At 37.4% G+C, this 14,334-nt stretch overlaps 1 protein-coding gene across 1 annotated transcript in view; it reads right to left on the bottom strand.

Moving 5' to 3' along the window:
* adamts2a (ADAM metallopeptidase with thrombospondin type 1 motif, 2a) overlaps nt 1-13,083 on the bottom strand; it is a 64,214-nt gene extending 51,131 nt beyond the window's left edge. The window contains exons 1-2 of the mRNA XM_084136940.1: nt 12,759-13,083; nt 9,856-10,259 (exon numbers count right to left, since the gene is read on the bottom strand). Of these exons, the coding sequence (XP_083993066.1) occupies nt 9,856-10,259; nt 12,759-12,843 (489 nt within the window). The 5' untranslated portion in view covers nt 12,844-13,083. The remainder of the gene's footprint in view (nt 1-9,855; nt 10,260-12,758) is intronic.
* Nucleotides 13,084-14,334: the final 1,251 nt, after the last annotated feature.

Below are 14,334 nucleotides of genomic sequence, written 5' to 3'. Positions count from 1 at the left end.
GACATTCAGCAGAAAGTTCACGCTGCTTGTTCATACAATAAATGTGAATTGGGGACCAGGGTCTATCAAGCTAAAAAAAAAAAAAAAAATCGTGGATTATCCTGTTTGTCTGTGTATTCTGCCCTGTTTTTACTGTTTGGATTGTCTGCCCTGTGTTTTGTTTTACGGATTATAATTCTAATCTGGATTGCCTGAATAAAAGATGCACGTGGATCCTTATCCTGTGTTTCAGAGCAGTATGTGACAATACTATATATAATATACTATATTATACTTATATTATTTGGCACTTAAGATAAAAGATATTCACTGATATTCAAAAGTTTGGAGCCAGTAAGATTTTCTTTTGAAAGAAATGAATAATATAACAGTTTTATTCAGCATGAATGCATTACATTGATCCAAAGTGATGGTAAAGACATTTACAGTGTTACAAAAGTTTTTTTTTCAAATCAAAGCTTTTCTTTTGAACTTTTGACACTTATGTTAAATCACCGACCCCAGACTTCTGAACAGTAATGTACTCTCAGAAAAAAAGTCTCATTGTCTCAAACAATTTGTTTCTCAAGTAAATTTAACTGGAAAACAAAGCAAAAATACTGATTGAGAAAATGCTTTTTTGCAGTGTTGTGCAAAGAAAGTTTACTCGCCTGGAATCTCTGCCAAGAAATATCACTTTAAAACAGTGCTGTAGCACACATTCAGCACAACTGGGCCAGAGGGAGAACGAGAAACAGAGCAATAAGGGAAACACCTCTTTCTCTCCATGAACCAACAAACCCAAACCTTCATGTCCTCCAATAATTTGAGGAATTCAGATATGAGCTTCTCACAGTGAGTTCAAGTAAGTACAGCCTTAGGGAGGGACTCCTTATCTTGCTTATGACTCTCTTCCCAGTCCTCCCTGAACACATGTGAGTCAGTCCAGTCTCTCTTATTCCCTCCACAGGAAGGAGAAACGTGTGTTTGAGGTATCAGGAGACTTCTCTGAAGCAGGCCAGACCACTCTCCCGCTCTCTCTTTCACAGCTGCCACATCACAAGACTCTTAAGTCGAGGTTCATAATAAAAGCGCAGAGGTTATTCCAGAAATGAGAGATGTCATACATCTGGAAGGCAACTCCCAGTCAATCCCATGCCCAAAGCTCTTGAGTGATTTCATTTGTACCTCTAAACCGTTCTGTTACTTCAGCACACTGAGCAGTGCGCTCTGGAATTTGCAAACTGTTTATTTCTTTCTTTCCCTGCCACTTTATGTTTTGGAGAGTGTTGCTGCTGGAATGTTAATGACATCCTCAAAGCACTCTGAAAGATTTCCAGGCGACAGGTGCCAGGAGATTTCTGGAGCTACCCCACCTGACTAGTGCTCCCCTTTCATCCTCCGCCACAGTGCAATGACACACACACAAATGCTGCAAAGTGCCACCAAGTCCTGCTTAAGTCTAACAGATGTCGTCCTGTTCAAAAAAAAACAGCCCGGTTTCTCATTCTGAGCTTTTTTCAATTCATTTGAGACAGCTCAGAGGTCACTTGAGACTCTCAGCTCTAAGCTTGAGCACCGCTCTCATGGCGCTGCCTAAACCCAGACTGAACAAACCTGACATCAAAAGAGAGTGTTCAGAAGATTAAAGGCTTTCGGTTGGATCTTGAATCAGAGTAATGTACACTCAGTTTCATCAAAGGTGGAGAGAAAGGATTGTATCGGCACAGAGGATGACTGCTGGAGTCCACTTCAAGAAATGCACACAAGTAACACTGAATACAATGAGTAGGGGCATGCACATATAGCTTTTTTTAAGGGTGTTCATTTTAATGGGAACACCATCTTAAGGCACTGTTCTTTATCAGAAATTCAGCTATTATACACAGTTTGCAATATATCATTACTTAATCTCAGAGCTCATGGTAGGTTATTTTTTTAAGGAACAATTTCTCTATGGCGAAAGTCGATGGGATTTTTACTTCCTCAACCCGACTGGAAGCGTTTCTATTATGCAAGTTTTTGTGTTCAACATCAGCTAGACAGAGCAAAAACTGGAATGGAAAGACAACACAATGGCCAAAGACTTCAGTGTGATTGTGAACTTCCAAAAAGAGAGTTCCCATGCAAACTTCCAAACACACTGTAAAAATGTTTGTTACATTCTATGTTATTTGGTTATGTTATTTGAATGTTTATTGCATTCTTATAGTGTCATGTTTGTTACCCCAATAATGTTTTTTTTTTTTTTTTGTCTTTGTGCCTATGAGCCCCATCTATACTCTTTTTTATGTTTTATGGACAGGATACTTATAATGAACTCGGATTCATCATGTAAAGCCTTTTAAAACCTGTATTATTATGGTGGTTTTCAGTACTGTAAGGTAAAAAGCAGACTTTGGTAGTTCAAGTATATTAGCATAATTTAATGAAATATGGCTATACGTTATAAACAGGCACCAATATGTCATTCAATAATACCTGAAACATTGTCACAGTATTTTCTACAGTGAATTCATGTAACCACAGCTGTCAGTTTTTTTTTTACAGTGCAGGACAAAATCCAATTAAAACTCCATGGCTAAAAATAATAAAACTAATAAAAATATTATAAGAAATCTAGATTACCTAGTTGACCTCATTAGTCAGTTGTTGGATGACTATTCACCTATCGAGGGCTATTGCTAACAAAGAGTAACACAAACATTCGCCCCAGAGTCAAGAAGCCAAACAAGCAGCAGTCGGACTAATGAGAAAATGGATGCTTGTTTCCATAAATGGGGCTTTTCATTTCCATTCAGTTTTCCAGATGTTTCTGTATTCCCTGATGTGCTGGACTAATGATGTCAAAATTACAAAAGAATGAAACAAAACGTCTCATATCTCAGTAGTGGAATAAATTTGTAAGATGACACTTCATGAGGCTTCCCCTCACTGTGACAGCGGACTCTAAAAGGTGTAGAGTGTAATTTCAGAGCCAAATGCATCACCGAACAAAATTACAAAAATAATTATTGTTACCAATAGGTTTCCCAAAACACCCTCCGAACTTCATTGGTCAACCACACAGATAGTCCCGCCCCCAAACTCACACTATTGGTTGAGTAGATGTTGCTATGTCCGCCTGGGGAGATCAAACAAACAAGACTCAAACAAACAATGTTTTGAAAGTAACACAGTCACAGTGTTTACACTTTTCAGGGAAAATCAATCCTCGAATGCCTTACGTATAACACTCTAATACAGGATAAGAGAATGAATATTAAAATGACACGCTCCACATTTAAAGACACATCTTACTTATCCACAAGCCCAAATAATCCCCTTGTATATTGTGCTAAGCCTCATTGAGTAGGAGTATCCTGCTAATTCCAGGCTTCCTGTTACAAACTAGCTTTAGTTGCAGCAACAGCTTGTGCCCCTGCTGGAGAACTAAGGCACAAGCTCACGGTGCACCTCCCACTCACTTCACACTTAGCAGGGGTTCAGACCTCACAGTGCGCAACTGCCCCAGTGATCTCCACGACAGGCTCTGCACCAATGAGCTCTGAGCTCCATCCTCTGCTCTAGAAAGAACATGAGCGTGTCAGTGAGGACACAATGAGACTTATTTGATGCTCTCCTTGTTTATATTAGTTACAAACAGGAAGTGAGTTTAAAGGGATAGTTCACCCAAAAATAAAAATTCTGTCATCATTTACTCTATCTCATGTTGTTCCAAACCCATAAGACTGGTTAATCTTCGAAACACAGATTAAGATATTTTCAATGAAACCTGAGAAATTTTGGTCTTTCCATTGAAAGTCAAGTTATAACCAAAACTTAGAAGATCTAAAAAGGCCATGAAAGTGTAGTGAAATAAATCCTTATGAATCAAGCGGTCTTGGGAATAAATACAATTACTTCATATGATAAACAGATTTAACTTAAGGCTTTTATTCACATATAAACACACATACACAGAGTGTGTCACATGCTAGAACAAACCTCATTAGTTCTCGCACATCAACCCATGCAAGTCTGAAATTCCTGAATTTGTTCATCACATAAATTGATTTCGTCTCTTCACAAGACTTGGATTAAACCGAGGTTAGCCTTTACTAACGTTATCTACTGGGACCTTATTGTAAAGTGTTACTGTGATTCCAACGATATTGTGAGGTTATTGTTATAGATGTGGTGTGGACCTCTCTTATCTCATAGAATTAGAATGTTTATAAAAACTTTATAGTTACAGATATCGTTATAGTTCTTGGTGTGAGTGTATGATGCCGTAGTGGTTAAACACGTCAGTGTTCAGCTATTCAGATACCCTGGATCTAACTGTAACCCATAAAAAACAAAGCCAAATGGTCATTATATTAATGGTCAGAAACCTAAAAAAAGGGCATCAAGCCACATCCTGATCAGATGTTTGTGTAACATCTGACTGGAAGACATTTTTGAAGAAAGCATAGATGTATCATAACATGCCTATAATATCCCACAATGCATTTGGATACAGCATATTCCTTGCTGTCATGAAGCGCAAATGAAAACTGTTGAAATGAGTCACTGACACTAATGCCAATACCAATGTTTGGTACCAATTACAGACTGTTACAACAGGTTTGTGGAATTACACATTGAACAAATAAAAATACAAATCACAACAGTCTCCTTATAAGTATATTTTGTTCAAGGAAGAATGTTAATGAAGAGCCTAGAGCAATGCTGTCTTGTCTTGTCAACTGCATTTGACCCTCCACCCTCAGCAGACAGAGGTTAAAGGTAGGGTAGACAGTTTTGGGATCAGCTAGCAATAGCAAGTTAGCTTTGAAAACATGAGATCCCACCCTCCCTTCAGAGCATCTCTAAAACCATGGCTTGTCCAAAACACATAAACGCCAAACAAAAGCGTCACGAGAGATGGCGTTAAACTACCTCATATCTCAAAGCACATAACATTACAATAATAATGAACATAAACAACATAAAGAGAACTGACCTGTACCACCTGACTGTTGCAGATTCATTTCAGCGTTGATAGAGTTGCCATTGAAACACATAAATTTGAGTCACAAACTGCTCCAAGTATAATAGCACTACATTCAGACCGAATGCAATGATTGGACGAACATTTTATGGGCCTCCGCCTTCCACAGACGATATATATATATAAATACATTTAGACCACTTATCTTAGTGATTGCTATCAGGATGTGAAGAGACTTTCGACCAGCTAAAAAATGTTTCTGGAACAAATCGCCTACCCTGCATTTAAACTGAGGTAAATAGATATAGTACATTTCTCGGAGTGAAAAAACTTGAAAGGACTGTTGAGCCCATAATAAGTCATTGCTTTCACATTTGAGCCGATACGGCGAGGTGACCGTCAATTTGCACAGCTATATAATTCAAAGTGACATCAAAAACCACAAATCCCTTTACTGTAAGGATATAAATGTCACAATCAGCTGCAGAGTCATTATTTAGTAGAATGAAATAATAACATGATGTTTCTCCCTTTCATTCACTCTGATAAACAGTTTAAATCAGTGCATTGACTGAGTGCTGTTTACTGTAAAAAATATATATTTTTAATGATTTAAAACAACTTTTCACAAATCATTTGCCAAATCCCATATATAAATAACTATAGAGTGTCTTCATGTTCTGTTTTCGCTGGAGGAAAACAATAGTGTGATAAGGGGTGATTTGTGAACGCAGCGAAAACTTGATTGGTACCGGCAAGTGCTGGGCGTTCGGTAGAGCGTTTTATAGCCGGAGAAATTAAAAACACACGAAGAAACTTCAAGCTTAAGTTCAATCACTAAATTGCCCGAATCAAAGGTCTTCTCTTCAATGTAATTTTACTCCAAAAATTTTTCACTGCATACTCTAACATCAGCACCCATTGAAGGGTTCTTCCTTTTCAGTGCCGCTAGCCAATGAAACTACGTTCTCTGTTTTAGTGACAGTTTATGGAAATTAACTATTTTGTCCTTTTGCTTTAACGCTTTAAAAATTATTTCAACAACAACCAGGGGCAATACAGTAGTGCCCCTCCTTTTGACTTATGATGTGGCTTTCCAGTTTCCATCTTTAAATGTGTCTGTCTTTAACTTTCCCTGTCAGTCAGCGAAGACAGCCAACCCTGTGACGTCACGCGCTGTGGTATTGCAAGATGGCGGTGCCCTTGCTCCAAAAGCTATAACATAACATCCCTTTTTCTTTAAAATTGTTACATTGACTGCTTCATTTCCACTTTACGTGTTTTGCTCAGTGGCAGAAGGGGCGTGACCAGAGGAAGAGATCACTCCTGATCCTAAAAATCTAACTTCCTGCAGTTTAGTTCCAACTCTAAACAAACACACCTGACAGTCTCCCTTGAAAATTGCAGGCAGGTGTTACAGTGGTTAAGACTAAACTCAGCAGGAATGTAGATTTCCAAGAGAAAGATGGAGCCCTCCTGACAAAAGGAATAGTTTAGAGTGCTAGGGTCAATTGCTTTTTAAATTGCAAAGATGTGAAAAATGTATCACATGTTTCTCTATTAATGTTAGCATTCTTAATAGTGATGTTGAGGGTGACATGCAATTTTCCCACAAATATTGTAATATTATTCCATTGTCATGAGGACAAAAATATACATTTTTAATAGAAAATTATGCAAAACAGTTTCATGGCTGGTAAGAAAATATCCAATTTTAAGTTACTTTTGCACACTTCAGAAACAACCCCCTCTGCCAAATTTTTGTACCCAAGCACAAGCGTAAGGTCACCCTTTGCTCTTCTACCACAATTATAAAAGAAAGGAGAATTTGGACATGTATAATACGAATATCCATATAATTGATTATCTGTTGGTTAAGAAATGTCCGTGTTCCTTAATCTCCATAAAATCCATTCTAGCCCCTGGAATTACATAATTCTGTTCTTCCACAAACTCCTATTATGTAAGAATTAGGCGTGTGTTTGTACGTGCACATGTGGGGTGGGGGGGGGGGGGTTTCAGACATTAAATATGCATGGAACTATGCAGTCTGCATCAAAAGCAGTTAGGTTGTGAGGTCACATGCTTTGAATGTGTCATTGAGTGTGAGACTGTACAACAAAGATTTTGCTGTTCAATCTGAGGACTAGAATTCACTAAAATAGATTGGAGCCTATACTGATAGCGTCATTTAGTTGCAGGTATTTGCTGTTTGCATGGATTTAACACTTGATTTGCTAAAATCATTTATACAAAAAAGTCCAATTTACTGCATGCATGTTCCCCATCCTGCAGCTCGGTTGTGGAGGATACAACACACTTCTGCAATCTGACATAGTTTACTGGGACTGTGCATCCTTTACCACTGCGATCCAGATACCAGAACTGACTCTTTTAACTGATAAAAATGTGCTTACTATACCACTACACCTGTTTATATTGGTCTTCTCCATTATTTGACCGTCATTTGATGAATTACTGATACCATGATCAGTTGAAAATGAATATAAACAAAGCTTATTTAAATAAAATTCCGTTTAGCGCCTACATTTCTCTTACATTAACAGCACAACTTTAACAGCACCCAGCAAATAGTGCTTAGTTTAGTGTATAGAAAGTTGTTGTGCTGAAATACTGCATGCACTGTGGAACTTTTTAGTCAATTCGCCCTTGAATGTGCAAAAAAAAAGTGTCTAGGAATAACACAATTACCGGTTAAAAAGCGGATCTGCTGAATTAGACTGCATTTAGCTAAAGGGTAGGGAAGTTCTCCCCAAATGCAACATTAAATTCCTTTTACTTTTTTATGAGGAATCTAAAAAGGTGACTGTTTCCCCTTCAGATTCCGTCTCCGGAGTAACAACCCAGTGGGTCAAATGGAATAATCCAGAAATCCACTCTACATCGACTAAAAGCCAGGCCCTGCTCTCCTGTGGTGCTGTACGTGTCTGCGAGTTCACTGCAGGGCTACTGTTCCCCCGCCTCTCTGGCTGAATTGATGGAGGAGCTGGGGCTTGTACTTGTGAGGTCACTCCAGAGTGTTTTCCGATGCTGCCCAAACATGCACTAAACTCCACATGCTCCAGGCGCAGAAATGTAACACCCAAGTACAGACAGTGGAGGGCTAGTGTATCAATCACTGAAAGCAACAGAAAGTAGCTGCTCCCTCTTTTCTGAAAACCAGTTTCCATTCCATCTAACATCTTTTTGTTAATTTCAGGATTTCTGAAGTGTTGGTTCACTCAAAAATGAAGGAGAGCAAATGATAACTCTTCTCATGTTGTTCCAAACCAGTAACCTTCTTCTGTGGAACACAATATAATCTCTTTTGAATAACTGTTTTTGTCTATATACTAAATGGAGTCCAAAACAACACTGTTCATTTTTCAACACTGTCTTTGTGTTCTCATCTCTTTTTGACTTCTAAATTAAAAATTGCACACAAAAGACTTAATGGCCCAACACTTCCCTTAGCCTTGGGGTAGTAGCCCATTGTGAAGTCTAAACTAGACAAATGTGGTGCTTGTCAGCACACTTTCAAATCATAAAATGGCCAATGTGACACACTAATCACCAATGTGGATGTAAATCCATTTAGGACAGTCATTTTGTGTTTTTAAAAGCGAGGCACGCATGTTAGCCTTTAAGAACCCAAGCTGAACTGCGCTTGAATAAAGAATCACTTCTTCTTTACCACATTCAAACCACCAAAGCGTATGGTAATTCCTTTCAATTTCATCCAAGATATAAACACATGAATAATATCTATGTCGATCTCTAATTCATGGACAACAGCCAAGGCCGAATAGCTTTTCAAGGACGTTTTGTGAGGTGGAAAATGGTAGCTAAATACTTGATGTCGTCCCTCTGTAAAGAGATGTATATAAAAACAATGTACAGCACACTCTTGTGATGTCAACAAGCTGCGACTGGCAGGCTTTTTTCAGTAGAATTAACCATGCCAGTCAGCGCTCGAGCACGCACAGAAACCCGGCAGGAAGGACCTCTGGCGGACATCCAATAGCAGGTCGCTAAATAGCCTTCTCAACAGATAACAGCGGTTAAGACAGTATACAACTGATCTGAATCATTACCTTTGCAGCTCTCACTGAAAAGCACTGTGCTCTATTTGTACATGAGCAAATGCCATACAATTTATTGTTAAAGATTTTTTTTTCTAGTTTAAAACACGTGGCAAGCCTTTGAAATTGATTTTGATAAACTACGTAATTTTCAATAAAACAAACAATTACTCTAAAAATGTCATGTCGTGCAATCAAGTAAAAAAAAAAATCCTTAATTGTTATTTTAAGAAGATCTCAATGAAAAAATAATAGCCATTACTCCAGTTTTCAGTGTCACATGATCCTTCAGAAATCATTCTAATATGCTTATTTGCTGCTCAAAAACATTTCTCCTTACTGCTGTTTTACGGTTTCCACAAAAATATTAAGCAGCACAACTGTTTTTAACATTGAAAAATAATAAGAAATGTTTCTTGAGCAGCAAATCAGCATATTAGAATGATTTCTGAAGAATCATGTGACACTGGAGACTGGAGTAATGATGCTGATAAATTCAGCCTAGCCATCATAGGAATAAATTACATTTTATAATATATTAAAATAGAAAAGTTATTTTAAATAAAAAATAAATATATTACAATGTTACTGTTTTTACTGTATTTTAATCAATAAATGCAGCGTTTTGTCTTTCAAAAAAATGGAAAAAATATGTTTGTTTGTTTTTTTACTTTTGACAGGTAGCCCCCCAATTTAAAAATGTATTTAAATGTATGAATTGTATTTTTTTTTATATTTTAAAAAGTGGGCATCATGTCATTATCCTACTTGATGAACATCATGCAGTAAATGCTTTATACGATAGAGCAAAGAACTTACCAGGCCATCGCAGTTGCTGATAGCCACTGATGTATCCTGCACATTGGTCACATAACCCACATATAAACAGTCGCTGGGCAACAAGGGCTCAGAGTGCGTTTGGTTATCGTCCTCAAGCCACTCCACCTTTGCTCCTGGGGCCACGAGCCTGGAATTTAGCCTGAGGCTCAGGTGAAACTCCTGTCCGAAAACAGTGACGTTATAAAAGAGTGTCTCCTTGTGCCTCAGGTGGTCCTGCTCCTCATCGGTCTCTCCATGCTGGTTGGCCTGCCTCCTCTTGCGCCGGTGGGACCCCTGCCCACTCAACCGGCTGGCAGAGATGGCGTGGGAGAGGAAGCGCCCGTCAGCATCCACGCTCACCGGCCTCACTAGCCCGTACTCCCTCAGGACATGCTGCAGGGAATCTGTCAGGGGCACGCACACAGGTACAAACATTCAAATGTGCACACAAACACAAAGTCAATAGTTTTCACAGCAGAAGCTTAACAACAGTCAAAACTCAACCAATCTCGAAATCAGCTGCAATACTTACACAGCTATCCAAACATATGGCAATTGTGTAGCCTATTTATAATAACATCTTAAAGTTTCAGGTGTAAATATTTTTAACCCTCTGATGCTCTTCGTGTGTTATTTCAATGAAATTAATGTACTATATTTTAGTTTGATAATGTTTTTTTTATTTAATATTTAGTATTTTTATGGGATATTATGTCACTAAATTATAGTTACGCTGTATTTATAATCCATTTATTCACTTTTTGAGCATAGACCTGAAAATTTAATTTCCAACTTAAACTGTCGAAAATCTTGAATGCTTAGAGCACAGACTTAAGTTTGATCTATTTTCAAAGATGTTTTAAAAAGTGAACTTAAAAAAAAGTTACAGAATTTTAAGTTTATTTTTATTGCAAAAATACTATTTTCAATTTTTATATGAAATATATATTTTCAAAAACATGTTTTACTCTTAAAACTATGAGAAAGTCAAAGCCAAAAATCTAAACAAGTTGTGTCTGATATCTCAAAAAAAATTAGCTTTCAGTAAGATTTTATTTGGCCGCAGTACCAAATGTTTTCACTAGACGAAATTCGCCTCCCATTCATTTCCAATGCGGCCATTTTTGACCGCGAGGAGCACAAGTGTGACTATTTTTTTCAGGACCGTTTAACCTGTTCGAATTATGTCCATGATTTTTTTGTGTGTTCATATAGCAAGTGCCAAAAACTTTACCAAGTTTCGTACCATTCCGATGAAGAAGAAAATTAAAAAAAAAAAAAAAAAAGTAAAATTCTTCGGTCAAACCAGAGGGTAAGTAACAAAAAAAAAAATATGGAAACATATTGCATTGAGGAGAGTTGGTAAATTACCTTTTGCTTAAATTAGGAGAAATGGAGAAATGCCATCACCTATTGCAGAACCTGCCAAGTGCAACATGTTCAACATCTTTGTTGATCCTGGAACAACATTCCAATCAACCAATCAGATTTGGGGGACAAGTTTACAGTTTATGCCAAGTTTAAGCTAACAACCAGGGTTAGGTGATTCTACATTATATTCACATATAATTTCCCTCTGATTTTAGGGATAACTTATGTGTAGGGTTAGATTTGGGGGTGGGATATATTTAGGATTCAATTTTCGGACAGTAATGTTGTTCCAGGATCAACAATATGTTGCCCCTTGTTAGCGGGAAACTGTGTCATATCAACAGGCAGGTTGAGTAAATGCCTGATCAATTCGGATTTGAATTAAAAGTATGAACATTAGTTATTCGCACAAGGATAATAATAATAACAACAACACATTACTTGGATTGCAGAGTGGTATTTTGCTGCACATTATTCTAAGACAACCATAAATCAGTCATGAGAAGATTTAAAAGATTTTATGGACTCACTCAGATTATTTAAAGTAATTTAGTCCTCACTTTAGGAATTTCAAAGAGAAATATTAGTATTCCTAAATTCAGATCACTAGTTCAGTCAGTGGCACAGCTTATACCCGAAAGCATCTGACACACCCCACAGGGGAAAAAAGGTAAATTTGCAATTCTCCGAAATGCATTTTTTTTTAGAGCTGCATAGATTTTCTTTGACAGTACAGCTGTCATGAAATTAATTCAGACATGCAAAGAAAAAAACAGCTTTTTAGCATAAAAAATAGGCTACTCATCACTTTTCTAATGTGCAGCTGAATACAAATACCTATTTGACAAAAACTGTAGTTTTTTTTTAGAATAAGGGGTATACAAATCTTACCCCATTGTCCCTTACAATGTGTCATGCATTCCTTTCATACTGATGAGAGAGGCAGCAACACATTTGGCTGCTCTGTTTATGCATCCTATGCATAAGTGTCCTTCACTTCAAGAGCAGCTTACAGCAAAGTAAACACTATAATATGATTTGGCTGATCTAATTTGACAGTAAAGTAATGTGCATGGTCCTTCTGTCTAATTTACTCTTCTGTATCTTGACAGTAATGTCGGCATTTTGCGGCAGTTATTTCAAGCAGAAGACACAGATACATCAGCTGTTTTACATTATTGACAGGTCGCATGGATTTTGGCGCTTCCTTTGAGTTTCACGATCAACGCGTTAATCGTAAATAGGCTATAGCCTAATAAGATGCATATTGTATTATAACGTTCTTTTTACTCTAACAAAAGTTATAGATCTTTCAGTTTACAAGCCATGAAAAGTTCCAGGTCTACTCAAATTCAGGGAAACCGTCGCTGACAGTAAAATTCTTCTTAAAACTCGTTCATCTCTATAAAAGTACAAGTTGCTGAAACATGAGTTGCTGCTTCATACAGCTGGACACCCGAACGGATCCGTATCTCCTGCATAAAGTAACCGTGATCAGTAGCCTACTGACAAATAAAAACCTTTCCACGTACCTATACTGTTGGCAATGTAAAGAGTATCTGCGTGCTGAATGTGAAGGAAAATAATGAAGAATGCACATCCAGGAGTAACATCCATGGCAGGTCCGCGGAGAGGGGAGAGCGCACGGGCGAAAGGCGGACTTTGAGATCTCAGATAAGCGATCCAGCAGCGAACGCTACCCCCTCCTTCCCCCCTCCCCTTTCAGACTGACTGCAAAGTGCACCGGGGAAGATAGGCTCTCATTCTCACCCTCCCTTTCCAGCCCCCTTTCCTCCTCCACAGTCCGCGGTGAGCGTGAATGCAGATCCTCTCATGACAACATTCTTCGTTCTTCTCATCAACGTTGACGGGGAACTCATTGTGATACTCACACTTCAGGGTCAGAAGTTTTTTTTTTTTTTTTTTTTTTTTTTTTTTTTGTTTGTTTGTTTAAAAAGTTTATTAAGCTCAATAGACGGCATTCAATACTCATGTAGCCTAGTGGTGGACAGTAAATATAATGTGAAGAATATGAGGGTATGTATGAAGGAAATCAAATTAAATAGGACTATTGTATTATTTGGGTTTTAAGTTTTAAGTTTTACACAAAACCCTTAAGTTTTACACAAAAAAATGATCATTGAAAAAATCATTGTTCACTCACATGAGAGGCCAATCATAGCAAAAAAAATGTATTTATTCTACATGGAGCGGGTCGCCCCCTCATGGGCACCGCCATGCTGCCATCACATGACCAGCCATGTAACTGACATAAAATAATACTCAAATAATACTACTACTAACTACTACTACTACTGCTACTACTAATAATAATAATAATTATTATTATTATTTATTAGTATTTATTATTATTGTTACTATTATTTATATATTGTTTACCTACAAACCATATGCATAAAGGTAGAATATAGCCTACATCTAAAAAAAACAAGCACACCCAAATCCATCAATGCTGACTATTCTGAGCTGTAACAAGAAAGTCATCTCAAATTTATTTGTATAGCACTTTTCACAATACACATTGTTTCAAAGCAGCTTTACTGAAAATCATATCCCAATATCTTAATGCCTTAGAGTCGTATTTAGCAGATTAGAGCTGGGCAATAATATAGTTTACATTTTGTGACGATACAAGCAATCAAGCCGTTGAGATATGCTATACACAGTATACAGTATAATCGCCCTACATGTATGTATGCGAATGAAGTTGGACACATTTTTGGACTTATATATGCAATTCTACATAAAGAGCAGGGTGATAATTTAGCTACATTTTGCAACATTAAATGTCAAGCAGTTGAGATTTTCTAGCCTATATCAATATATATATATCAAACTTTATAGAGATGTGCGATACAGTAAAGACAGCAGACAGGGGGAAAAAAGCATACACTGAAAAATATAAAGTTTGTTAAATATCTTTAGGAGAATCAGACACTAAGAAATCATCAATATAAGTTTTTTGCTCATCTAATGGTGTACGGCATCTACCGGCAGGACAACTGCGGAAACTAACCAGCCAAACTCCTTTACTTGTTTAGCATTTTAGAAGGAAAAAGAAATTATTAAGATGCCCATTTCCAATTA

Source organism: Abramis brama, assembly GCF_963993115.1.
Source record: "Abramis brama genome assembly, chromosome: 15".
Taxonomy (NCBI): domain Eukaryota; kingdom Metazoa; phylum Chordata; class Actinopteri; order Cypriniformes; family Leuciscidae; genus Abramis; species Abramis brama.
The sequence above is the reverse complement of the archived record's forward strand: the minus strand, read 5'-3'. Positions and strand labels throughout refer to the sequence as shown.